The sequence below is a fragment of the Trachemys scripta genome, chromosome 8 (assembly GCF_013100865.1).
Source record: "Trachemys scripta elegans isolate TJP31775 chromosome 8, CAS_Tse_1.0, whole genome shotgun sequence".
Classification (NCBI taxonomy): Eukaryota; Metazoa; Chordata; order Testudines; family Emydidae; genus Trachemys; species Trachemys scripta.
Genome location: NC_048305.1, coordinates 8,860,059 through 8,887,708, shown reverse-complemented (window position 1 = coordinate 8,887,708; position 27,650 = coordinate 8,860,059). Strand labels below are relative to the sequence as shown.

Here is a 27,650-nt window from a genome sequence, read left to right as displayed (position 1 = left end):
CGGAAGGCTGCGGTGCGGGCTGGAGAGTGCGTGTCTCTCGCGGGGGAGGGGTGACGGCGGGGCCGGTCGAGGAGCAGCCGAGCGCCGCGCGAAGGGATCCCCGATCGAGCTCACGCGGGGATTTTAATCCGATTCCGGCCGGCCCGGATTTTATCGCGAGCGGGTTTTAAGGTGAGTCTCGCCGGGCGGGCTCGGGCCGGGACCGAGCCGCGGGGCGGGCGGCAGGACCGCGGCCTTTCTGACCGTGCGCTACGCTTGTGTCGCAGGCGGTTCTGTCTCCGGCCTCGGGAGACGGGCAGGATGTCCGAAGTGGAGCAGCAGGTGGCGGATCCCGCCGACGCCACCCAGAACGGGCACGAAGCGGCCGAAGGCGCCGGGGAGCAGCAGGCCGAGAGCGGCGGCGCGGCGGCGCCGGTGGCCGCCAGCCAGAACGGAGCCGAAGGCGACCAGATCAACGCCAGCAAGAACGAGGAGGATGCGGGGTAGGTGTCGCCCCTCGCCGCGGCCCCCCCCCCCCCGGCGGGGGCTGGGCGGAGGCGCGGGCCCCGCTCCCCGCCGCCATGTGCCGCGCGGTCGCGGATCAGTAGGCCGCGCGCGCGACTGCCTGTCGCGGTAACGGAAATGGCGGGGGGAGGGTAGGCGGCCCGGCCGCTCAGACCGTCTCGGCCGCTCGGGGTAGGGCCGCGGAACGGCCCCGCCGTGGTGGGCCGGCTCGGCACCGCCCGGCGGCCAATGAGCGGGCCGGGCGCCGCAGCAGCCGAGGCCTTTCCTTTGTTCGGGAGCTGCCTTTTGTTGGCGCCATGTGGAGGCTGGGGGAGGGGCGGGGATGCCGCCGGCTGGCTCCTCGCGCTCTGACATGGCAGAGCTCGCCTCGCGCCGCGCTGGCTGCGGCGCCCGGGTTTCCAGAGCGGGGGAGCGTGGCGGGGCCTCGCTTTCCCCGCTGTACGGGCTGGAGAACTTCCTCTCTGCGGCATGGGGGGCCGGGCCCCTCCACTAGTCATTCTAATCCCGCTCCTGGCCGGGTTTGAATAACGTATCGGAAGAGCCCGTCTCCCTGAAAATGGTTGGTGGGAGTCTAGGAAAGTATCTGGGGGAGAGATGGCATCCTAGAGTAGAAAGGGAACGCGTACGTTACATGCCCGACACTACTTAACTACTTACTACAGTATATTCCTAGGTGCATTGTCTGCTAACTGGGCTGGGCTTCATTTGAAATGCTTCAGTGGCATAGTTGCAGCTGCACCACTGTGGCACTTCAGCTTAGATGCAACTACCTATGTTGCTGATAGGCGGTTTTGCCTGTTGGCATAAGTAAAGCCACCAGCCCAGGAGATGGGATGGGGGGGGGGGGGAATTTGTCAATCTAGCACTGCCATGCTGGGGGCTAGGTTGGCTTAATTATGCAGTTGAGGTGTGAATTTTTCACCCCCTTGAGCGATGCAGTCAAGATGACTTAATTTTCTAGTGTACACAAGGCCTTACTCTCTCGTGACTTTGGGAGAGAGGGTGTAGTTTTTCCAGTGTTGGCTCTCATCCAACTGTCTCTTGAGACTTGCTACTATTACCACCCCCATATTGGTGCCTACTAGTGCACTATTATGCCTGATTGGAAAATACACATGCGCTGTATTTTGGAGAGTTGTGGATTATGCCCTCTTTTCCATTCAAGCTTAACTTCTGTCCTTAGTTTGAAGCCTTGTGATTAAGGTCCAAATACACTCACATGAGCCTCCAATCTTTGGATGCTTCACAATGGCGTGGTTCTGCTCCTTATGACAGTTTGCTTGTCCAGCAGGCCTGAGGAGTGTGGGAGCTAGGCCACTGGATAACTTACTGTGCAAATCAGTGTGTAGGGCAGAATTTTTGAATTCTCTGAAGTGCAGTGCCAACCTATGGTTGCAGCAGAGTAGGAGATGTGATTGTGCTACTGTACCTGCTTCCTCATGGGGGTTGATCTTTTTTCAGTGCAGGGACTAGAATTTGCCCCAAAATCTAGGGATGAAACTGTCAGAGATCCTTGTATTATAAACGATTTGAAAGCATTACAGGATATTGTAATACTAAACTGCCAGAATTCACCATACAATGCAATCTCTAAAGTGTAACTACAGAATTGCCTTGCCATTAAAGCAAAAGTGCCACTGTAGATTACTCAAGCCTATTTGTCAGTCAGTGCAGATTAAAGAAGCCTTGCAAAAATTCAGATTTACATGATTTTCACACCTCATGGTAAAGGGTGTATGCCTAGTTTGGTAAATTTAACCATTTTGCAAGGGTGGGGTTAGTGTGGCTGTCAGGATGAACTGTTCAAAAACACATTCTTACTTTCCAGTTGGACTAATGACGCGTATACTCTTTAAAGCAGGTGCAAACTAGAATCTCTCCATCAGGAAATGGTCCACTTGCCTGATAATTACAGCTCTTTTTAGATAAAAAGATAGATGGAGTAACATACATTTTAAGGCTTTTTCCTTGCTGGGAACACTTAAATTATCAACTAGATTGAATTGGAAGCCAGAAAGTAACATCAAATAACTTCAGTTCACTTTGCTGGAGTTCCTGTTGGATCTTGAATTGTTTTCTGAGCTCTAATCTGAATAGATGAGCTGGGGGAGCTGAATATCCAAGAAATTTAGAACTTAAAGATTTAAATCTCTTCCCCATTGGTGGCTGTTTTCACTTCCTACCCTTGATGTCAATTTCACGAATACTCAAATTTTCTAAACTAGATGGTCTTAAATTTACTATGCAAGAGAGTAGGGAAACCCCTTTCTGGCTGCTTTTTCATAAACCTTTTTTAACAAAGAGCTTTCAGGGTTCTAGCTATAGAATTGTAAGTTGGTTGTTCCCTGCCTCTGATACCATTTTGTAACCATTTGTCACGTAGATGTGACATTAACCATGTTGAGGAACTGGGCCAAAATCCTTGAATACAAAAGCACATGTTTCAGCTTTATGGATGTTAACTCTTATCCCAAAAACTAAATTGAGAATATTAAGTACTCCACATTTATTTTTTTATAAGCTAGAAAGTTATAAGTGGCAGTCAGTAAAGTACTGTTAACAGCATATTGAGGCTTAAAGACTACAAACCTTTGTTTCTAACAGTAACTGAGTAATGTCTCTGCTCATCTTCTTGCACCAAGAACTCTTAGGAAACACTGCATAAATCCTTTTAATTTGGATAAAGGTCTTTAAAATGAAATACAAAAGATTGCCAAGTCCTTTAATAGCAATACCTTTGAAATGGCATATATTAACAGGCCATTGAATCCACTTCTTGCCTTTGGCCTTGTTCCTCACAATGCACAGGAGGCATATAGATATTCATGTACATCATACTGTCTACTGCTGTAACAATTCTTAATTTAATAACTTTACCCCTATGAAATTTCAGGAAAATGTTTGTTGGTGGCCTCAGCTGGGATACAAGCAAAAAAGACTTGAAAGACTACTTCACTAAATTTGGTGAAGTGGCTGACTGTACAATAAAGATGGACCCGAACACAGGAAGATCAAGAGGTTTTGGATTTATTTTGTTCAAAGAAGCTGGAAGTGTTGACAAGGTGAGTTTAAGATTATACCTCTGATCTTTCTAAATTCTAGTGAAAATCTCCTTTTACACGAATTAATCTTGCCATACCAAATTATTTGCAGGTATTGGAACAGAAAGAACACAGGTTAGATGGGCGACTTATTGACCCCAAGAAGGCCATGGCAATGAAAAAAGATCCAGTGAAGAAAATTTTTGTTGGTGGACTTAACCCTGAAGCCACAGAAGAGAAAATCCGGGAATACTTTGGAGAGTTTGGAGAGGTATGTAACTTTAATCCCGGTACGGGCTGAAATACAGCAGAATATGCTGTAATTATATTTTGTAAACTGAACATAGACTGGATCTTCAAGTTTACATAACTTCTGTTCCAAAATACCTTGAACTATTCAAAACGCTAAGCATTTGTTATAGTAGTAACTTAAAATTATAAGGGTTTGACTTTCAAAAAGTCATGCACGTAAAAAGATGACCATCACTACAGCTCAAGGCAGAAATTGCCTGATGTGCACTTGACATTTTTGTGGTCTAATCGAGTACTTGTTCTGTAATTTGGGAACATTTATCCCCATATTTAAATCCTATTTTGGAAGGCTGGAGCTCTAAACTTGTATGAATTGGCTTAAAGAAAGTTTATGCTATTCTGTATCATAAATACCATGATGCTAACATGTTCGGGCATGAAATACAGAACGTAACAATACAGTGAAAAGTAATGGTCCTGAAATTGTAATATTTAATGTTTTTCAGATTGAAGCAATTGAACTTCCAATGGATCCAAAGACCAACAAAAGGAGAGGCTTTGTGTTCATCACTTTCAAGGAAGAAGATCCAGTCAAGAAGATCTTGGAAAAAAAATTCCATAATGTTAGCGGAAGCAAGGTAGGAAATGATTCAACTTGAAGCAATTATTTCCCCAATTTCAGAGGTTGGTATCTAGTTTAAACTGAATCTCATGATTTCTGAAATAATTGTTGTAGTGATTCATTTCTGGTCTTCAGGTACACGGATGCAGTAAGGACAACTTGTATTTCATTAATTAAGTTGGACTATTACTTGAAGGGCTCTGGCAGGCATGCATGCATACACTCTCTTCTGGGATTTCTCAAAGAATAGACTTTTCTGCTGATACTGCAGCAAGTTTTGTAAAGGATAGTGTTAACCTCAGAAAATGAGTTCAGCTGCTACACTTGTGCAAGTCCCCTTGTGGTTTTAAAATAACTTTAATATTTTAGGGTAGGTAACTGTACTGAGACCTACACCAATAAATTAGCTGAAGTGCTGTTAAATGCACAAAATTTAAACTTAAAATCACTACAACAGCTATTAAATCTTAACATGATCATTTTGACTTCAGTCTGACTGTGCCCCTTTAATAGCACTCCCTGGTGACCTTGCAGCAGTAAACAGGAGCGGAATATCCACAAGCACTGTTGATTTAAAATCTCAAATCTGCAAAAGACTACCAATTTAAACTTCTGGAATCTCTTTATTTGGATCCTCTTGACCAGTGGCTCTCAAGGAGGAAGTAAGCAATTTTTCAGAAATAGTGTTTATTTTTGTTTTTTGTAAGGTGAAACTTGAGGTACACAAGACAAATCAGACTACTGAAAGGGGTACAGTAGTCTGGAAAGGTTGAGAGCCACTGTAGTAGACCAGTAAAATCACAGCTCCCCTACTTTACATTTTCAGTTACAAAGGCAGTGTTGTACTTAAGCACACTGCTCTTCTTGCTTTTTTTTCAGTGTGAGATCAAGGTAGCGCAGCCAAAGGAAGTATACCAGCAGCAACAATTCAGTAGTGGTGGAGGAAGAGGCAGCTATGGAGGAAGAGGCAGAGGTGGAAGAGGTGGTAAGTGTTGCACACGCTACTTAAGTATGGACGCATTCAGAACTAAGACGCTTGTACTAAAATGGGATTTTGTGGATGGTTTTCCCTTCTGTAGCTCAAAGTCAAATTTGGAATCCAGGTTATGGCAATTACTGGACCCAGGGTTATGGGAATCAAGGATACGGCTATCAGCAAGGTTATGGTGGCTATGGAGGCTATGATTATTCAGGATGTGGGTATTATGAATATGGACCAGGCTATGATTACAGTAAGTAAAGAGAAATGTATTGGGTATGAGCACCATAAGTAATAGCAGCTTAATGCATTTGATCTCTTGTTTATAGGTCAAGGCAGTGCAAATTATGGGAAAAGTCCAAGACGTGGTGGTCATCAGAATAATTACAAGCCATATTGATCAAATTTATTCAGGTATGCAGTGGCATGGTCTCTTTTAGAAAATGACTGCATAGGTTTTGTACTCAATGCTGTAGATGGATATTACAATTATGTACCAAATTTAACTTTACAATAAATTTCTATGGCCTGTTAAATGTGCATCTTACTCAAGAGCTCCCTGGAAATGTCTTACATGTTTAATATTTACAGATAACTAGTTGTCTAGACAGTGTGGTGTGTAAACTTCAGTCTTGCTGAAGATATTAATTAATGATTTTATTAATAGGTTAAACTGAAACTGATTTTGAGGGTCTGCTTAAAGCTGCAGCTCTGCAACTAGGGACTGCCTCTTGGAGTTTACTATGGACTCTGCATTACTCCAGTTGTACAGAATGAGATGTATCTTAGGGAACCAGTGTCACTTTCCACCTTTTTATTTTGTATTGTTTTTGTGTCATACATTTCCTGTAATGGAAGTGTTAATTTTACTGTACTTTTTGGTACCTTTTTGGAATCTAATGTATTGTAAGGTATTTTACATGTGTTCTGATTCACCATGACATGGATATTGAAGCTATCCTAGCTTTTGAAATAAAAAAGGTGTAATCTAGTGTCTTGTGCTATTCTTCAGCTGTATCAGTACAACTCGGGTGTACTGCTTCCAGAACTGAAGTAAAATTAGTTGTTCATAGCAATCTCATCACAGTTAAAGGTTGGACTTTAAAACCAGACTGTGTTGGTCAGTGGTGTGCTCACACTTGAAAATGAGCATCTGCTCCAACTCAATTGTGAGTTTACAGAACAGAAAACTCAGTAGAAATCCCTCACTGAAATTGAGCTGTCCAGGAGTGGTGGCGGCTTTTGAATATCTTGTCTTCCAGACAACTGTAATGATCCTTTAAGCTTAACTGTGTACTAGTAGTTGACTTTGCCTTGGCTTTCTAGAAAGAAGCCAAACCCTAGGCGAGGAGGGTTCTCAACCTATTTACCATTGTTTTATGTGGGGTGCATCCAATACTACCTGTATGGCACTAAGGATGTCACATGGGCTGCAGCTCTGCTGATTGGGCCGCAGGTTGAGAACCACTGATCTAGGCAGAGACTGAGAATGGATGTTTGCAGGAAGCTTCATTGAAGGATCAGAACTGTGGAGGGGAGACTAAGGGGAAGAATCCCTCTTTTTTTTTTTTTTTTTTTTTCTCCTGCTTTTAACAGGCATTGTTAAATAGTGTCTTAAATAGTGACTAAAAAAGACAACTTTTCTGGCTTTATATAAATTAAAGCAAACAAAACCTGTAATGATGAAACTGGCATTTAAAATGCCAGTCCAAAATTGTGCAGGCTACACTGTTTCTCCAGGGGTAGGAATATCAATTCCTCAAACTTTTGTCCTGCATTGTACCTACTCACTGCAGTATCTCTTAGTCTAGGTTTACTGACTACTCCAAATACCAGCTCAGAATACTCTATTTAATGGCACCTACTGTTGGGCTTTCTTGATGGGAACTGGAAGAATTATTTCAAAGTGACATTGCCACATACCTAGCATAGCTTTGATATTTCAATGTAGCAGAGACACCTAAATTTTAAGCAGTATGGCTGAAATTTTAGTTCTTAAAAGGATTAACAGAGCAAATGAAAACCAAAACTACAAGCTGACCTTACCCACAAGTAACTGACTCTCTCTTTAATGGTTCATTCTCTGTTGTATGGTTTTTAACTTCTGCTGCATTTCCTTTCCTACCTTACAATAACTGCATTCCCTAGTACAGAAGGTAAACTAAACTCCATTGGGAGTAAGTGTACCTAAAAAGGTTAATAGTGTTAATGGAGTAATGCCAGTGGGCTTGGTGGAAACCATCTACTGTAGAAGCATTTGTTTAAATTGCCAGGACTAGCAGCAGATGTAGTTCTAGCACTCATTTACTACCTAAAAGGTTTACAAATTAAGGCTTAATTTAATTTTTTTGGTAAGGGGTTTTTTCTTTTGGTAGAATGGATTTAGAGATGTTAGTTTTAAAGGACACTGAGCTTGACTTAATGAAAAATAATTTTAGCTCCAAAGTTGTTCCCGGTCTCTGGCTTCACAGCTGCATTTTTTCCAAATCGCTTAATGCAGCACATAGAGATGGGTTGTTCTCTCTCCTATTTCACCCCCCCCCCTTTGCAATTTCCAGAGGCAGTCTAAAGCTGTAGCAGGGCATGTGCACCTGCAGACAACTCCCCCACCATTCCTCTTACCTCCACTGCTGCCTAGTCTCCTTCTGCAGCAGCAGTCAAGCACCACTTTGCTCCCACCTGTTCTTTGGCAACTTAATTTTCTTCTTCCTCTGCATAATCAGCAGTGGGATAGCCTCAGCCACCTTGAACCAACAATCCACTGCTTATTTTCAGACTCTTCTAGCTCCCCTCAGCCATGGCAAAATGCTATTCTAGATTAATTCTGTAGTACTAGCTCATACAAAAGATATAGTAATCATACTGAATCTCTCTCCTAAACAACCACCTGATAGAGATAAAAGGGACTCAAGGTTTCAGTGGCCACCCTCAGACTATTCTGCCCTTTGGAAGAGCTATAGTAGCCTAGTTATGAAGGCTAGGCCATCCCAGCAGCCTTGGTGGCAGATCACACTTGCTGCAATGAAACTTTGGGCAAGGGCCATAACAGCCACTTCAGCAACCAGCAGTCTACCTATCCCTGGACAAATTCCTCACGATCCAGGACTTGATATCTATAGTCTCTTATTGTACTTTACCAACATAGTTAAATATCGACACAGATGCTGATCTTCCTGCTTTCATGCACAGAAATAAACCCCTGGACAAGGTCCCATATACATTATCTCCAGTACTTCCTAATAAAAGCATAGATCCATTCACAAGAATGCATGCATCAGGTGCTGGTTCTGAGCCATGTGTTGAATACTCAGCTAATGCATTATCCCCCAGAACAGCCACAAGAGTCTCCCTGTATGCATTCCAGACTCTTGGTACTTGTGCCTAGATGGAATGGGAAGTACAGCTGGGGCACAGGACAGTGCCAGGCACCTGGAACCCTTGGGGAAGAAGCATCAACCTGTGGAGCTCAAATGTGTAAACTAGTGCAATGGAGATTTCAGAACTAAGAGTGCTTCTGATCCAGTCAGATAAGACTCCCATTCTGGTGTATCTTAACCTATGAGGAATGTGGAGTAACTACTTGCACAAGAGAGGGAGAGGAACAGGTAAAGAGGATTCTCCCTGCTACAGGAGCAATAAATGTAAAAGGAGAGCTGAACCAAGACAGACTTGCCTCAGAACAGTGCCTGACTCAGGAAGTCCATTTTGATTTTGCACAAGTTCAGCTTTCTGGTGGTCAACCTATTCACCAATCACAAGAACAACAAACATTTGAAATAATCTACCAGAGGAATCCCTGGGGATGGATGCTCTTTTGCAGATGGCACTATAGCCTGTATATGCATTTCTGCCCTTTCTACTTCTAGAAAAGATGATACTAGGTCTTCAGTGGCCAACGAGAGCATGGTTCTCCAATCAGATAGAACTGAACTTGGAGCCACTGTTGCAGCTACCTGTGAGATGAGACATCTTTTACCAAGGCATATTCCTCCATCCACACCCAAATCATCTACAGCTGATAGCCTGGCTCTTGAGATAGGAAGTATTAGGTGTGCTAGAGCTATCCTCCACTGGGAGTGGAATTGTCCTCTTTACTAGGTGAGCTTTAATACTAAATGTCTACTCCTCCCTGTGGACTAGGTTTAGCTCATGGTGTCGAACAGTACAACAAATATCAACAATCCTGGACTTTATTCAGGAAGATGTAGACAAGAGACTTTAGCCCAGCACCATAACATGCCAGGTGTCCGCTTATAAGAAACATCCTATTTGCAGGATTCTCTGGTTCCTTGACAGAACCCTCGGCTATCCAGATTTCTCAGAGCAGTTCAAGTGGTTCAGCCAATATTTGTGGAAGCCTACCAGTGGCATTAAAAGCCCATACCACACAACCTGTGGGGCCACTGACCTGTATCTCCATTCTGCCTATCTACAAAAACTGTCTTTTAGTTACCATTATGTCTGCTAGGTGAGTTTCTGAAGTGGCACTTCTATACCATATAAGAACTCTATTGTAACATGACAACATGCTGCTAAGAATCCCAGAATCATCATTCCATACCTCACAAGGAAATTATACTCCCTTCATTCTGTCCAAAGCCACAGCACCCAACAGAAAATAATGTAGCACACTTCAGATGGTTAAAGAGCACTAAAGATTTATATCAGGTGTACTGAACTGACAAGAAGATTGGGCTTTATTGCCTGCCAAGGTGTCAGTGCTTCTGTTCCCGATGGCAGCCAGGGTCACTCCACAAGATCTATGGTGACTTTGTGGGTGGAAAGAGCTTATGCTTCCACAATACAGATATGCAAGGCAGCAACATAATAATCTGTTTAACACCTTTATTAGACTCTGTAGAAAGTAGGTTCCATGGTCTAGTAGAGCAGCACTGCCATTTTGTGCAATTAACTCTCTCTCTTTCCCTTCCCTATTTCAGTTCACTGCTCACTACTTCTCATAAGCAATGGAAGTGTGGGAGATTTTGCCCCAGATCCCTAAGTGGCCCCCCTCAAGGATTAAACTCTCAACCCTGGGTTTAGCAGGCCAATGCTCAAACCACTGAGCTAGCCCCTTCCCCCTCTTAACAAGGTATAGATTGGACCTCCTCTTTCCTCACTAAACATGTCCTCAGAAGGCAATTCATAGGGAACTTTTGTACAGTTTGGGACCGAGAACCATCTGTTTGAAACCTATGGCTGAAAACCAGTCTAGCTCTTTAGACCTTATATTGGCACAAAATAAATCAGGTGGTATACCTGGTGAGACACTGAAGTATAGCAAAATAAGGACAGATACACATGATTGTTGGGTTCTATGGGATGGCAGAATGTTTGGCCAAGCTCAGATGGTTATAGTCACTGAAACAGCTCAAACCAGAAAAATGAAATACTGCAAAGTGTGGGACATAAGAGCTAGAATAGGAAAATAACTCCTGGGTAGTCATTGTTTTCTGAAACTGGCTGCTAATTAAGTGAATCCCACACCACCTTTCCTACAGCTGAAGCAAACTATATCATAATGCCTATGTATTTTCTCTAAAGCTTTTCACCGCTACAGAAGCGTTACTAAACGTTGCAGATTCAAATGTAATTGTTTAGCCTAAATGTGCACTAGTTATGGGGATTTAATGATCCTTTGTAGTAGATTTTGTCAAATTAGTGTCTGGAACCTATAGATGAAAGATAAAACATTGTAGAGTATGTATCAGGTTTCATATTTTTCTTAACATGAAGGAAATTAACCAGGTCAATGCCTCTCCTCCTACATTGTATTTAAAGCAAAGTTGCAGACTCTGCCATGTACTGGAGCAACTGTTTCTTCTATAATGATATAGGAAATAAGCAACTAAAAAGGAGAACTACCTTCATAAAGTTTTTGTGATCAGTTACATTGCATACACCTGAAAGCGGACATCCAGCCCCTACAGCAGTCAGCATCTCTAATCTTAATGACAATTAAATCAGGCCTTAAGATTTCTCTACCCGCTGTTTAATTTCACAAATCTAGACTAAATACTAGTTAAGGTTTGCTGCTTATATGTTAATTCAGAAGCAACTTTTTCATGCTTGAATAAAACAGGTAATGTGGGCATGACCTGCTGTAGCTGATAATACAGCCTTTGCTTGAACTAAAGTTAACTTCCAGTGCAATGCAGAAGCATCTTAGTGTTTCTCCTTAGTTCACCACATTGTGTTTTTGCTTCTGGTCTTATTGCCACTCCCTTTACTGGCAAAATTCCAAATGACATCAACAGAAATAGGGTAGGGTCTATGCCTTATAGGAAGCTCAGAGTATTTGGTTTTTCTTCTTTGATTACTCCAGGAGAATAGAGTAGATTCCAGAATGGACCAAGTTGCGCTTGCCTTACTCAAGGGTTCAGTAGAGCAGTCACATAAGCAGCAACCAACACAATGAAATACATTGAAAATCAACTACCCTCTCTATCACCATAAACAGACAGCACAATGGGTGATATTCTTTTAATAGCAGCAGGTTCTAAAGGATCCAGCTGCTATTGGAGTAGTCAAATTTTGAAGTGCTTTAAGGATAAAGATTTAATTATATAAAAAAACAGGCATTTCACTTGAGGGAGAATAGATGGTTGTGGGGCCTGAGAAGCTGAAGTGATCCTACATAAATCAAAATAGTGATTAGAATATCAGAAGGGGTCATCTATTTTGAAAAAATGTGACAAACATTTGATTGTTTAGATCTTTACACCAAATGCATTGTTATTACTAGTTTAGTGATTCTAATTAAACAAACTGCAAAAGATAAAATGCTTACCTGGCCAGATAGAGCTGAGGCCTGAAGTTAATGGTGATTTCCTACTAGCTCACATGTCTTTTCTCTTTCCATGTCTGAAATGCAAGCAAATTCATAACAATGTTCAGACATAAGACATTAATGACCCCACTGAGCTAACTGCAAACGTAAAAAAAGTTAATAGTTTAGAGATGCAAAGTATTGAACTCATTCTCAACATGTGCCTGGTCAGCAGATAAATATAATGAACCTGTGCAAGAGACCACCTTTACTAGGTATCCCTCTGTTCTAAGAGAGCCCCACACAGTTATCCCCCATTAAGTACAATTGTGTTCACCTCTTAAAGAGCTTCACTGGACAGGTTAAGGCCAAAATTTTCTAAAATGGCCTTCAATTTTAGGTGCTCTACTATAGGTAATGATGGCCTAGCTTTCACAGGTGCAAAGCAGTTTTGAGAATTAGGCCCAACTGCCTCAAATTCATCACCTAAAGTTAGAAACCATCTTGAAAAAGTTGCCCTAAATGGCTTCCCCTTGGTCACACTACAATAGTGACAGAGCCAAGATTATTAGAACAGGAGAGTTCTTGCTCAGCCTGCTAACCAAAACTGCTGAAAATTAATCTGACAGTCTTACCTGTTAATATTTCATCCATTTTGTCCACAACTAATTTGGCATTGTCCATAGTAAAGCACAGTGGAGGCTTGAACTTAAGAACATTTCTTCCTGGACCATCTGTACTTAACAGAATATATTCTCTCTTTAATCTAGAGAGGGAAGAAGATTTGTCTAAAAATCTAAATACTTTTTAGGTCAAATTATTAAATGTAATCTGTTTATTTTTCTTAATATTTAAAATATTAATTACTGCAGTGGCAGCATAATAGAGACTCCAGAAAAATTCTCTGTCCTCCAAGTGTTGTGGTCCAATCACCACAAATTGTCAAGTTGTAGATAATATTCAGGATATTTAAGTAGCTTAGATGAGAGGGGATTACTTTATGTTTTAACAGAAATTCACATTAAGAACTGCATGCAAGATACAATCCAAATTACATTCTCTGATGTATACACTGACATTTTATATACCAAGTGTCAGCACAGTGTAATTTGAAACTGTTGAAATCCTCAATGCTTCTTTTTATAGGTTAAAGAAACACCAGCCCACTGGCATACACTAAAGCCAAAATTTCAAAAAACAGGCGTTATTGGAGCCTCAGTACTTTTTGAAGAATTAGGTGTCTTTATTTAAAAGTTTGGTTACTACATAAGTCTTATTCTATCTATGAAGTTTACGCAAACTTCCCAATGACATCAGTGAGTCTTCAAGGATAAGACATCACTTTGAGCCGTATTTGGAGATTGACAAGTTCAGTGTTAATACCCATTTTATCATCTTGGTGTCTGCATAATATTTTAGTCCCCGGTGGCTATGCACATAGTTATATATATGCTGTATAAGTGTTGAATGATTAGTACTTGCCTCTCACAACATTGTTTCATTAAGTGCTACAACATTGTTAAATCACATGGATTAATGTATAATCACATATGTATGTACTTAAAAAAAATACCTTGTTATTAAATACTCAGCTTCTTTAGTAGCTGGGGTCCTTTTCTCTTGATCTTTTATCAAATCCACTCCAATAAATAATCCAACACCCCTTTAAAAGAAAAAACAGGTATTCAGTCTAAAATCAGCTAGAAGGAATTAGGAATAATTTACAAAGAAGTGGATCAGCACCAAACAAAAAGTGAGAACTCTGTTATTCTCCGACAAGCGACTGTCCTATGAGCATATACTGTTGTAATATTTTCATATTTCACTAATTCTATTCCTAACGTGATTAGTTTGTTAAAGGGATAGAAAAAGGGTACTACTAGCTGTCTTAACATAGACGAGGCGCTGTCATTAATGTAATTAATACAGCAAGACAAGATTTTAATTTTTTTCCCCTGCACACTCTAATTCCCCGATTGAGTTCAAGTTCTGTTTGTGAATTTAGTGATGGCAGAATCAATGCAAGTTTCCATATCTGTGTTTTAACTTGGATCTGGCAGTGCCATCATAAGGCACTAGGCCAATTCAAGTCTAGACATTTTAGTCAAGTGAAAGTCAGTCAATCTTTGTAGTAGCTTGTATGGGGGTGGGGGAGGGAAAGAGATACGCAAAAAGTATTTGTGATGCTGAATTGGTGAAGAATGCAGACCCACTGTAGTTCCATATTAGAATGTTAGTTGATGCATTGCCTGTTAACACAAGATTTAAAAAGCTTGCCACAACCTTTGTTGCTCCGATTTGATAAATGCTGACCTAAATCAAACTATCTGAAAATGTGAATTGGTTGTTGATACCTGACATCACCAATGATAGGATGCTTGACCTTCTGCTGATTCAGTAATTCCATCAAGAAGTTGCCTACTTGTGTGGCATGTGCTCGAAGATGTTCCTTCTCAATCACATCTAAAACTGCTAAACCTATTGCACATGAAACAGGATTTCCTCCAAACTAAGCTCAAAGGGAAAAAAAGACAGTGTCAGGCTCATAGGGAGAAAAAAAATTAAAGCACAGTTTTTACGTATCAATAAATATTTCAACGTTAACAGCCGAAAACTTTCCTCCATTGTTTGTGGACTATAACAGCTCAATGTTGCTTTCAGTTAACGTGTTACCTGTATCCTACAGGACTGTGACACTTAAATAGTGATGTCCTCTTTTACATTTAGTTGGTCATGTAACCAGAAAACAATGATTTGGTTAACTTTTCACTTACTGTATTAAAATACTCCACTCCAGTGTCTGCAAATGCTTCTGCAATTTCTTTAGTTGTTGCTACACAGGCGATGGGGTGCCCATTTCCCATTGGTTTGCCCATACTGACAATATCAGGTACGAAATCCTCTCCCTGAAGCTGGAATGCCCAAAAACATTTGCCAACCCTGCCAAAGCCGACCTGAATTTCATCAGCAACAAAAACTCCTCCTGCCTTGTGTACGTGTCTGTAACATAATAGGGACATTTTAGACTTTTGACACTCAACTTCCATCTCTAAAATTTGTAGCATAAAATTGTGATACTTCAATTGATACATTAATTATACTGCACATTTATACAGAAAATATTTTAACCAGTTAAGAAATAAAAACCCGATATGCTTGTTCTACATTACATAAAAATAGTAATAATATTGCTGCCCTAAAGAGCTTACAATTCAATAGCACAAAAGCATACTAAATCTAAGCTATTTGCATGTTGTGATAAAGACGGTGGTGTTTAATCTCAGTTTAGATAAATAAGAACACAAAACATGTATAAAGGGTTCTGAAGGGATCTACTTACTCTGCTATCATCTGGAAATAACCTTCTGGTGGAATGATCTGACCACCAACACTTGGCAAAGATTCAATGAAAAATGCAGCAATCTGGAAGAGTAACGTGCAACATTTGAACTAAATAGTAAAGGTTACTGCAGTAACATAGGCAAGTTGCAAACTCTACATAGCTGGATGAATAGTTTTTAAACTATTACTTTGTTATATATATATATATATATATATATATATAGTCAAATCTTCAGAAATTATATCTGATGGATGTAATACGAAAGTATAATTGTCGTTTATGCAATCTACATGCTTCTTAATTCCCTGACATGGATGGTCCTGAAATGTCTATTGCTGCTGATAAACTCTACTACTCATTCCCACTGCTAAAGTCAGCAAATAGATGAGGAAAGATCTTTTCACCTTTCTGCCCTTTTTTTGTGCTTGCTCAATTATTTTTTTCACTTCGTTGGCATAGGCTAGGACTGAATCCTTATGGTCTTCTCTGTATATTCCACGGTATGTGTCTGGGAGAGGAGCCTGAACAAAGGAACAATGCCTTATGATTAGTATGCCACAGATGAGGTGGATAATAAATTAACTGAAATAGTCAAGGTATATAGGCTGCAATATGTACATACCACATGGACCCATTCCTTTTGTCCTTCTAGATTTCTGAATTTATATGGACTTATGTCAATCAAGGATGTCAGATGTCCATGGTAAGCACTTAAAACAAAAACAATGTAGCAGCAGAGCTAAACAGTAATTTCCATATTATCACAGTTTTCTAGAATTCCAGCTGACCAAGATATAGTCACATAGCACAAAATAGCTGCACAGGAATTTATCAGCCAGGTCGACTGTATTTGGGATTTTGGCTCCTACTTTCCACCCCTGTTTACTTGGTAGAAGAAACTGACATCAATCCCCCACTTCTTTGGCTTTTCAATGGCTTGTTTCTACTATCACAGCAGTGTGTATCAGGATGATTATTACCTGCTGGTGGTGATCAGGAATCAAATCAGAATTAAGCTCCAAAACTCCAGATGCAGAATATTTGCTGTTTCTTATGTCTGCTTTGCTAGCTACTGTGTTTTAAAAGGCCTATTTTTTGTTATACATCTTTACCTTGATATAACACTGTCCTCGGGAGCCAAAAAAATCTTACTGCATCATAGGTGAAACCGCGTTATATCGAACTTGCTTTGATCCGCCGTAGCACACAGCCCCCCCCCGAGCGCTAGTTTACCGTGTTATATCCAAATTCGTGTTATATTGGGTCATGTTATATTGGGGTAGAGGTGTAGTCACTAGTTCCATTTGGACCTCTACAGGGCAAAATTATGTCAAAGAAATTTGCAGATGGGGTAGTTTGAATAAAACTGTGCCCTTTCTTTAGAAATGGCAATTAAAATTACTAAACAAAAATAAAATACCATAGATATTATTAAACGTTGTTTGATATACTTACTGGTCCAGAACAATAACATCCTCATGTTTTGTATATTGTCGTGCCAATCTCAAGGCAAGATCATTGGCTTCTGATCTGCAATTGAAAATTCAAAAGCTATTTCACTGCACATACATGGACAGGATTTGAAACCTTGGCCTTCCTTGCTGTGCCAGTTTGCATCCAAAATGGCATCAGTTGTATAGGCAAATAATCACAGGTGCAAAACTGCAGGCCACTGGGCTGGAATAGGACTAGGATTATGATACTACATTGTACTTACTAGCTACAGGCGTGAAAGGATTTGAGTGTTTATGGGTACATGTTCACTGTACATACACAACCAGATAGAAAAATATTTCCATCTAGGATAATCAAAATAAGAAAAATGCTGCTTGAGAACTTAGAGTTTGAAGCAAGGATATGACTTTGTATATTCTGATGTGATATTGACAATTTGTGCTTTAGCATTTTTCTTAATGTTTGTCATTAAATAATTGTCTTCGCCCCCATTTTGCGTAACTGAAAATTTAAATAGATTAAAAGAAAATAAATAAAAATTGAATTCTGCCAAGCCTAGTTCTATAGCACTTTTCAGCAGAAGATCTAAAAGCATTTTACAACAATGGGTAAGTACATGATATAAATTACCAGAGAAGCAGGCCAAAACAATCATAGCCGTGATTAGTTTGAAAGAAAAATTATCATCTCTGAAAACAGAAATTAATACCCTTATACAGAAATCTGACTACCTGAAAAGAACTATATTTTAGGGTAGGAATTACAGAGAGGCCAATTTGGGTAAGGATAATAATAGCTAGAATGCTTCTTTGACCATAGGATGCTGTTCCGGGAAGATGATTTGCTGGGAAAAGATGGGGGTCCACCTGAACAAGAAGGGGAGAGCATCTGCATATAGTAACTTACCAACCTAGTGAGGAGAGCTTTAAACTAGGTTCAAAGAGGGCAGGTGACAAAAGTTAGCATAAAAAAGGCAACTTGATCAGAGGGCTAGGTGTTGGGGTGGACATGGAAAATTAAAATGTGGTCATAGGAGCAACAAGAGGGAAATCAGTGGGAGAGTCTGCTCAACAACTTTGATGCCTATATACAAATGCAAGGCATATGAGAATAAATGGGAAAAACTGGAAGTATTAGTAAATAAGCTAAAATATGACTTAACTGGCATCAGGGAGATTTGGTAATACAAGTCTCATGACTGGAATATAGGGGTATAGCTTATTTAGGAAGGAGAAGCAGGATAAAAAGGGAGGAGGTGTGGCATTATATCACAAGAATATATACACTTGTTCTAAGGTTCAGGAGGAGGTGAAAGACAAACCAGTTGAAGGTCTTTGATATAAGGGGGGTAAATTGGGATGATTCATGGTAGGGGGTCTACTAAAGACCATATCAGGAAGAGGAGGTGGATGACGCATTTTTTAGAACAAACAGAAATCTGAAACACAAGACCTGGTAAGTATGGGGGACTTTAACTACCCAGATATCTGCTGGAAACACAATATGACAAAAGACAAAATTTCCAGAAAGTTCTTGGAATGTATTGGGGACAATTTTTTGTTTCAGAAAATAGAAGTAACCAGGACGATGGCCAGCTTAGACTTGATTCTGACCAACAGTAATTAGGGTGAAAGTGACCATGAAATGATCCTTTTCTTAGACTCATGAAATCTAAGGGGGGGGGGGGCAAGAGAGAGCACAGCAGAATAAGGACAATGGACTTCCAAAAAGCAGGCTTTAACAGACTCAGAGAACTGGTAGGTAAAGTCCCATAAGAAGAAAATCAAGGGAAAAAGGGGTTCATGAGATCTGGCAGTTTCTCAAGGAGACAATATTAAAGGCAGAACTGCAAACTATCCCAGTATGGCTGCATCAAGAACTCTTCAATAATCTGAAAAATCAAAAAGGAATCCTACAAAAAGTGGAAACATGGACAATTGCCAAGGAACAAACAAAAGAACAGCACAAGCACATGGGGAAGGAATCAGAAAGGCTAAGGCACAAAATGAGTTACACCTAATGAGACATAAAATGTAGTAAGAAGTTCTTTAAATATATTAGGAGCAAGAGAAAGATGAAGTAAAGTGTAGATCCTCTACTTAGCAGGGAAGGAGAGCTAATAACTGATGACATCAAGAAGGCGGAGGTGTTTAATACCTATTTGGCTTCAGTCTTCACTAAAAAGGATGTAACCAGATACTCACCACAATTAATATTAACAGCTGGGGGGAAGGAGTAAAAACCAAATAGGGAAAGAACAGATTAAAGAATATTTAGATAAATTAGATATAGTCAGATTGGCAGGGCCTGATGAAATTAACAATTCTAGGATTCTTAAGGAACTAGCTGAAGCAATCTTGGAACCCTTAGCAATTATCTTTCAGAACTTCTGAAGGACACGTGGAGCCCCAGAGGGCTGGAGAAGGGCAAACGTACCCATCTTTAAAAAGGGGAACAAAGAGGACCCAGGAAATTATAGTCTGGTTAGTCTAACTTCTACGCATGGAAAGATACTAGAATACATCTGTATGCATCCAGAGGATAATAAGGAATAACCAGCATGGATTTGTCAAGAATAAATCGTGCCTAACCAACCTAATTTCCTCCTTTGACCGGGATACTGGCCTAGTGAATGAGGGGAGCAGTAAAAGTGATATAGCTTGATTTTAGTAATGCTTCTGATACATGACAAGTATCAGTGCTGAGGGCTGAACTCACATGACATTCTCATAAGCTAAACAAGGGAAATGTAGTCTATATGAAATTAATATAAGGTGGGTGCACAACTGGTTGAAAGACCATACTCAAAAGAGTAGTTATCAATGGTTCATTATCAAATTGAGAGGATGTATCTAGTGGGTGCCGCAAAGATCAGTCCTGGGTCTGTTACTATTCAATATTTTCATTAATGACTTGAATAATGGACTTGGAGAGAATGCTTATAAAAACTGGAGATGACACCAAGCTGGAAGGGGGTTACAAGTACTTTTGAGGGCAGGATTAAAATTCAAAGTGGCCTTGACAAATTGGACAATGGGTCTGAATTCAACAAAATGAAATTCAATAAAGACAACTGCAAAGTACTTCACTTAGGAAGGAAAAATCAAATGCACAACTGGTTAGGTGGTAGTAGTGTGGAAAAGGATCTAGGGGTTATAGTGGATCACAAATTGATTCTGAGTCAACAATGTGATGCAGTTGTAAAAAAGGTGTATTATGGGGTTTATTAATGGGAGTGTTGTATGTAAGATGGGGAGGTAGTTGTCCCACTTTACTCAGCACTGAGGCCTCAGCTGGACTACTGTGTTCAGTTACAAGCGCCATACTTTAAAGATGTGGACAAACTGGAGAGAGTCCTGAGGAGAACAACAAACATTGTAAAAGATTTAGAAAACCTTAGCGATGAGGAAAGGTTTAAAAAACGGGCCTTTTTGTCTTGCGTAAAGATGACTGAGGGGGAAGATTTTCAAATATGTGAAGGGCTCCTTATAAAGAGGACAGGGATCAATTATTCTCTATCCACTTAAGGTAGGACAAGTAGTAATGGGCTTAAGCTGCAGCAAGGAAGATTTTGGTTAGCTATTAGGAAAAACTTCATAACTACCAGGATAGTTAAACTCAGAAATATGCTTCCAGAGAGGCTGTGGAATCCCCATCACTGGACGTTTTTAAGAACAAGTTGGACAAACACCTGTCGGGCATGGTCTAGGTTTACTTGGTTCTGCCTCAGTGCTGGGGGCTGAACTTGATGACCTCTCAAGGTCCTTTCCAGCCCTTCCTTTCTATAATTCTATGATAAATCAGTTTAGACAAGAAGCTATCAAAGCTAATACTATGAAAATTAAATTTACGCTGACTGCTTTTATTGCAGTATAGATAGCACTGCCTTTAAAGATTTACAATTATTTGAAAAAAATTATTGCCTGATAGAGCAGAGCCTTAGAAATAGAATAAAATGCTCTTCAAAACCAGAATACTTTTAATAGTTTTTTGTATCAAAAGTGTATTTTACTTCATATCCTAATGTATAGTATATTTTCTTGGCAAAAGTAGTTAGCTGGAATTGTATGTGTTAGTTGATACAAACATGATGGAATTTAGTCTTGTTCTGTAATTCAATCCTGAGATAATATAGTATACCTTTCTGTTTAGTGCACGGGGAACATTAATAGAAACATTTAAATGCATCATTAAATGTAATAATACATTTTCAAATTTCAGCATCCTGCGCTTGAATATCCCCATACCTCAAAAATAATTTAAAATAAGATTGGCAAGTCCCACGTAAGCCAGAGCAACCACAGACAGAGCAAGAAAAGGAAAAAACCCTTAGTATGACAGAGTGAGAACACATCTAAATAATATAAACTGTTCGTGTTTTCTTTTATAAGCTGCTTTTTAAAAGCTTTTCAAAACCATTGTGTCTGTGTTTGCCTAATAATTTGGTAATTTAAACCTTTAGAGCAGCAAAAGTTTAAAAAGGATAAAATCCAGCAGCTTTCTCAAAAAGTCTGAAATTATTCTCTCATCTGCAAAACCAGACAATGCATGATCTACACCCAGACTTACAAGATCCTGCAGCTATGAAGTGTATAGTCACTATACCTATACCTCAGGTATAGCTACGAGTTTATCACTAGTAATACCTCATACTTACCCTGAATTCAAAAAATAGAATTTGCACAGCTTCTCAGGCAGTGTTTTAGAAAGTCTCTTTGCATAATCCACCAAATTGTCATGGAGATAGCGAGAATTTGTATTTAGCAACTGATTCTGTTCATGTGCTGCTTTTACTACATCCGGATGGCAGTGCCCAACTGAAAAAAAGGGGAGTTTTAATGTTCTCTCCATTCATACAAGTTCTTTCCCTATGACATTTGTTGTTGACAAATAGATAAATACACACTGTCTTTGCCCACTGACACTACTGTTGATACACTACTGCTGCAATAAAGGGAACACACTGCGGGTATGCTTGGAGAGTCTACATTAGGGTGCATCATCTGGTTCACAAGTTGTTCTGGTTGTATTTGTTAAAAAATGGCTTTAGTTCATATTCTTAATCAGATTTCCGGAATCCTGTGTATCAGCTTGCTAAATCGGGTAGTATCCAGTTTGATCCACTGAACTGTGTGCGCACTCTGCCTTCTAAATCCTTCAAATGCATAGCTCTGCATAGGGCTATAAGCCTTGACCACTTTGATAGATTCCAAATACATGCAAGAGGAAACATGTTTTTCCACTGAAGCAGCAGTCAAGGAGTAAACAAATAAACAGTCTTAGGGGAGAATATACACAAAAACCCCTGCCTTACGGGAAAACATACACAAATGGAACAGACCATATAAAGTAATTCATTACTTACAGCTAAACAGTTGATCTACTTTTGGCTGCCTAAGCAGGAATCTTGTGAATTTCAGTTTACTGCGTTTTTACAAAGATTGGGCAGAAAGCAAATGGGGAAAATTTCATGTATCCACACCAAGAAATCAAATGTATTGCCCAAATTACAGACCCAAGAGATGTTTTCCACCCTTTTCCAATCAAATGACAAAAAAATTGGGCTTCTGCAATGCAACATAGTATTGCCATAAGAAAAACAAATGCTGTTTTTATTCTGTTTGGTTGAGTTCTCCCAGAATATTGTTGCCTTCATTTAGAACAACTTGATAATGAATAATGTTATTTTAAACTTACCATGAGACACATTGTTGATACAGTCAAGGTATTCTCTTCCATGTTCATCATATATATACTGGCCTTTTGCCCTAACAATCTTCACTGGATCTTCAGGAAAAAAGAGCTTGCAGGAAGAGCTGTACCAAACATCAAAACCACAAAACTTCTTGAACTATAAGATCCTGATAAAACATCTAAAAGTCATATACAATTAACTATTGCCAATCTTTTTGTAATTTTAACCAAAGGCAAAATGGAAGCAATATTTTCTCAAAATAAACTAAACATGAACTGCCTGCACTCTACTTCAGTCCCCTCAAACAAACCATGCGCTAACAGTCAGCCAACTTAGGTTTTGGTGGACCAGCAGGGAAAACCAACTTCAGATTCACAAGCCCTTCACTGAGGATGTCTGACCACCAAACTCCAGCATTTAAATATAGGGACTTGTATCTAGTGTCTCGTCTGATTTGAAATGCTGTGGTCCCCTCATTACATTATTATTACGTTAAAATTTTATAGAGAGCTATATGTCTCCACTCCCTTTGTCTCCTTCAAGAGGCACATACACTAAATTCTGTTAAGATTTCCTCCCAAATCCGATCTTCTCAACTTTTCGTATTTTTTTCCCACCTTCCCTGTACTCTCTATATGGTTCTGATCCTGCAAATTGGAACCACATGGAGAGAGACCTGTGCCCACATGCAACCTCGGTGACTTCTGTAAGTCTCTGCATGGTTGCTGCAGTCTGCCCACATAGGTCCCAATCTTGCAAAGAAAACTAACTGATAAGTGTTCTTTTATAATGAGGTGCCCAAACAAGTAAAGCTCCTAAGTGCCTGCCCGAGGGAGCAGGAGAGATCATTCTTACCTGATGAAAATATGTAATTTCAAGTAGTTATTAAAAGAACAACATCAACTTGAAATCTAATCAGTGAAGTACAATATGTTATAGGTAAGGCTAAGCTTTTGTCATGGTTATTTTTAATAAAAGACATGGACAGGTCATGGGCAATAAACAAAAATTCACGGAAGCCATGACCTTTTGCTGCTGCAGCTCCATGGTTTCTCCCACCACTGCGGAGGCTGGTAGCTGTGGGGTTCCCCTCCGCTCACGGCGGCTGGGAGCTGCAGAGTGACCATTTTTCCCAAAGAGAAAATGGGATACCCCATATTTGTGCCTGAGGCATCCCCCTCCTCCCACGCGAGGCTGTTGCCCATCACTGGAACCCTGAGGAGAGCCTCCTCAGGATTCTGTCGCCTGTCGCTGGAAATTTGCAGGGGGCCCCCTGTCACCAGAACTCTGCCAGGGCCCCACTGGCTGTCAGCTCCAGAGTCTTGCAGCCCCTGGGGCTGAAGCAGAGAATGTCACAGAGGTCTCTGGAAGTGATGGATTCTGTGACTTCCATGACCTCCGTGACATAAATGTAGCCTTAGTTATAGTACCTGTGCCAGTTTGTGTGGGTTTATAGCCATATATTTCTATTGTCAAAATCTATTTTTCTTGCCTCTATTGCTGTGTGAAAGACCTACACAAACCACAGGGGACACTGAAAATGCATGCACACAAAATGCTGTCAAATACACAAATACAATGAAAAATAGAGAAAAAAAGTTTTTCTCTACTGTAACTCAGTGACAGCAATCTTACTGGTAACAACAATATAACAATAGTAGGTAAAAAATACTCTGATTTTTCAGTTTACAGTGTTCCTTTAGCACTTAGAAGATAGCACTTATTAAGAAATCTGGCTTCCAATGTCGATGACTGTGGACATATCAATTATGAGAAGATTAAATTCTGAAAGATTGTTCCTCATGTTGTGTGTACGACTGAACCCATAACACATTTCTTCTAACACCAGAGCTCACTTTCCACCCATATCCTTCTTGTCATAAAACCTTTACAGATTAAGCAAAGCCAATTGAGAGAAGTCTGTCCTTAGTCTGGTCTTTAATACACAACTTAATTTCAAAGGTCAACAGTCACGTAATCCGATTCCTTGCTATTGTCTTTGTTGCATTCAACAGCTCTATGGGGTTTTGTGATCTTTTTGAAGTGCAAAGAAATGTCCAATAGTTCATTTTCTTCTGTTGCCAATTAATTGAACTCTGCTGAGAAAATCTAGTACAATAAAGGTACTTCTGTTTTGTAAATGTCTCAACTACACTTCTGGTTTTGGGCTGTAGTATTATAAAATGAAGTGGAATATGTGAAATTAAATATATGAGAGACATTTTGCAATATAAACAAAAGTAGCCTCATAACACATAAGAATGGCCATACTGGGTCAGACCAAAGGTCCATCTAGCCCAGTATCCTGTCTTTCAACAGTGGTCAATGCCAGGTCCCCAAGAGAATGAACAGAACAGATAATCAAGTGATCCATCCCGTTGCCCATACCCAGCTTCTGGCAAACACAGACTAGGGACACCATCCCTATCCATCCTGGCTAATAGCCATTGATGGATCTATCCTCCATGAATTTATTTAGTTATTTTTGAACCGTTATAGTCTTGGCCTTCACAACTGTGACATTACACTTCATATTCTTAGGTTGACTGTACGTTGTGTGGAAAAATACTTCCTTTTGTTTGTTTTAAACCTGCTGCCTATTAATTTCATTTGGTAACCGCTTGTTCTTGTGTTATGAGGAGTAAATAACACTTTCTTATTTACTTTCTCCACACCAGTCATGATTCTATAGACCTCTATCTAAGAGCCTGATCACCATCTCAGCTCCACCAGCATAAATCCATATAAAGCATATCAACAGCACTGGTGTTGCTCCTAAATTATTCTAGCGTTAATCCAAAATAACATTCTGGATTTACAGCGATGTAACTGAGGCTACCTCTTCACTTATGGAAGTGTGTAGACTACAGACACAGCACACCCAGCTAGCCCAGGTATAAACAGCAGTATAGACTGTGAGACCTGGCTTAGGCAGGGGTTCTGGAACAATTTTTATAGTGAGGGATGCTGATGACGAAAACCATATATTTGGTGTTTGTTAATGCTATTTCAAGCCAGGTGGTGCAGCAGCAACCCCCGTTCCAGCAGTACTGGGCTTTGGTGGGTAGAGTGCCCTGAACCCACAGGTCATATACGCTACATAGCTCTTTCTCTACCCAAGAAGTGCTGCTGCTGTTTAAACTGCTGTTTTAGCAATGTCATATCCCACTGCTTCCTGCTGCCAGAGTCTTTCCCCACTGCTGGAGCCTGTCCCTGCAGCGGTGTAGCTACACACCAGTGACAAGTGTGGATGCAGCCTGCCTTTCACTGCAGCCTGTAGTTACCCCTGGAATGCCTCTACTCTCCCCCCCACCCTGAGTGTGGACATAACCGGAGATCATCCTCAAGCCAGTGAAAGTGATTGAACGACAGTCCTTTCCAGAACAAGTGGATTCAAAATTATTTTCAACTGTTGAAAAAACTGAAAGAGGGAGGGAATTCTGAACCCCCCCAAACCGTCAGATCCGTGAATGAGGGAAAAAGAAACCTAACGATTTTGGGAACCAGAGCAAAGACCCTGGGGGCGGAGGGTTATTATTTCTAGTCGGTATAAAGCACCACAGCTGCAGACGTGAAAGAAGAAAGAAGCGACCCCCGAAAAGCGCCGCTCACAGTCCCCGCTCCTAGGAGGCGCAGCGGAGCCAATTTCTGCCGTGAAGTTTCAAACTAACGCAACGGCGGCGGGAGTTGCGTCAGGAAAGGGGCCGCCCGCCCTGCCCCGTCCAGGAGCGGGCAATGGGCGCCTCGGGGCGTCCCGAACAGTCTCGCAGCCCGCGGGCTCCGCTGAGAACCCGGCTCCTTGCAGGCCGGGGCAGCCCGAGCCGCGCCCGGAGGGAAGAGGGACCCGCTTATGCTCCGCGCCGTGCCCGAGCCCACCCCGCCGCACCTACCCGATGAGCCGCCGCCGCAGGGCTAGCGTCTCCTGCCGGGAGCTCGGCCGGGCCTGCATGGCTCTTCTCTTGGGGAGAGGGGCGAGCGGCGGCCCCGCCCCGCCGAGCTGCCTGCTCTCCGGGCGGGCTCGGCTCCAGCCCCGCCCCGCCCGGGAAGCGCCGCGCTCCTGAGGGAACCCGCCAGCGCAGCGGGCCCGGGCCCAGGGCGCTCCCCGCCAAGTCACACCCTCCCCTTCCGTCTCCACGGGGCCTGCTGCTGCGGCTGAAGGCGAGAGGAGCAAGCGTGGGGCGAGGAGCGCTGGCGGGAGAAGGGGGGGTTAGAGTGGCCCCCTCAGGAGCATTTCTGCCCTGTGCCCGCCCTGCTGGCCTTGGCCCCAGGGGCTCCCCCGGACTAGTTCTCTTCCTGCCTCCCTCTCTTGCTGCCCCAAAGAGGGGATGGGCAGGCTGGAGCCTCCTCATTCTCAGGTAGGGTGACCAGACAGCAAGTGTGAAAAATCGGGACACATTGTGGGGGGTAATAAGAGCCTATATAAGACAAAGCCCCAAATATTGGGACTGTCCCTATAAAATCAGGACATCTGGTCACCCTATTCTCAGGCCCGGCCCTGCCCTTGCTTGTGTGTGTGTGTAATCCAGTGATGGAATCGCCCTCAGTGGAGATTGTTAAGAGCAGGTTAGACAAACACCTGTCCGGGATGGTCTAGATAATACTGAGTCCTGGCATGAGCTCAGGGGACTGGACTAGATGACCTCTCTAGGTCCTTTCCAGTCCTATGATGCTGTGATCACTTTCAGACCTCTTGTCTGGATTCTGTGGAGATTATACCAGTGAAGGAGGTGACTCTGCTTTAGAATTCACATGGTGTTAATAATTATTTTATGTCACTGGCCTGGGCCCTTCCAAATCCTCATTATCTGTGTTGTAAGGTTTTCTCTTTTGAATATTTGTATTTTAAGGCATGTGTTTCTAAATCTAAAAATTAATTGTGGTGTGTGTTTTTGTGGGCTATCTTTCAGAACATTGTCCAATATTACAAACTTATTGGCAGCACAATATATACCCCTTAGTCTTAAGCAAAGAAAAGTTTGTCTTCCCATAT

At 41.3% G+C, this 27,650-nt stretch overlaps 2 protein-coding genes across 7 annotated transcripts; one reads left to right on the top strand and one right to left on the bottom strand.

Annotated features, from left to right (window-relative positions):
• Positions 1-13,770, top strand: HNRNPAB (heterogeneous nuclear ribonucleoprotein A/B). Of its 6 annotated transcripts, none has more exons than XM_034779090.1 (9): positions 1-171; positions 267-482; positions 3,398-3,566; positions 3,658-3,816; positions 4,304-4,435; positions 5,299-5,404; positions 5,499-5,651; positions 5,728-5,812; positions 13,314-13,770. In XM_034779090.1, exons 2-8 carry the CDS (start codon positions 301-303, stop codon positions 5,796-5,798), a joined length of 972 nt encoding a protein of 323 aa, XP_034634981.1. In that variant the 5' UTR covers positions 1-171; positions 267-300; the 3' UTR covers positions 5,799-5,812; positions 13,314-13,770. The 6 variants fall into 6 exon arrangements, with proteins under 6 accessions (XP_034634981.1, XP_034634980.1, XP_034634979.1 ...); XM_034779089.1 differs by lacking the exon at positions 13,314-13,770 and adding an exon at positions 6,066-6,390; XM_034779088.1 differs by lacking the exon at positions 13,314-13,770 and having other exon boundaries at positions 5,728-6,390.
• Positions 7,045-26,815, bottom strand: PHYKPL (5-phosphohydroxy-L-lysine phospho-lyase). The gene is made up of 12 exons (XM_034779087.1): positions 26,551-26,815; positions 22,663-22,781; positions 21,623-21,782; positions 16,966-17,040; positions 16,133-16,220; positions 15,915-16,031; positions 15,508-15,590; positions 14,942-15,167; positions 14,522-14,676; positions 13,741-13,830; positions 12,803-12,933; positions 7,045-12,262 (listed from the first exon to the last, which is right to left on the bottom strand). The coding sequence occupies exons 1-12, from the start codon at positions 26,607-26,609 to the stop codon at positions 12,216-12,218; spliced, it is 1,350 nt and encodes a 449-aa protein (XP_034634978.1). The 5' UTR covers positions 26,610-26,815; the 3' UTR covers positions 7,045-12,215.
• Positions 26,816-27,650: the final 835 nt, after the last annotated feature.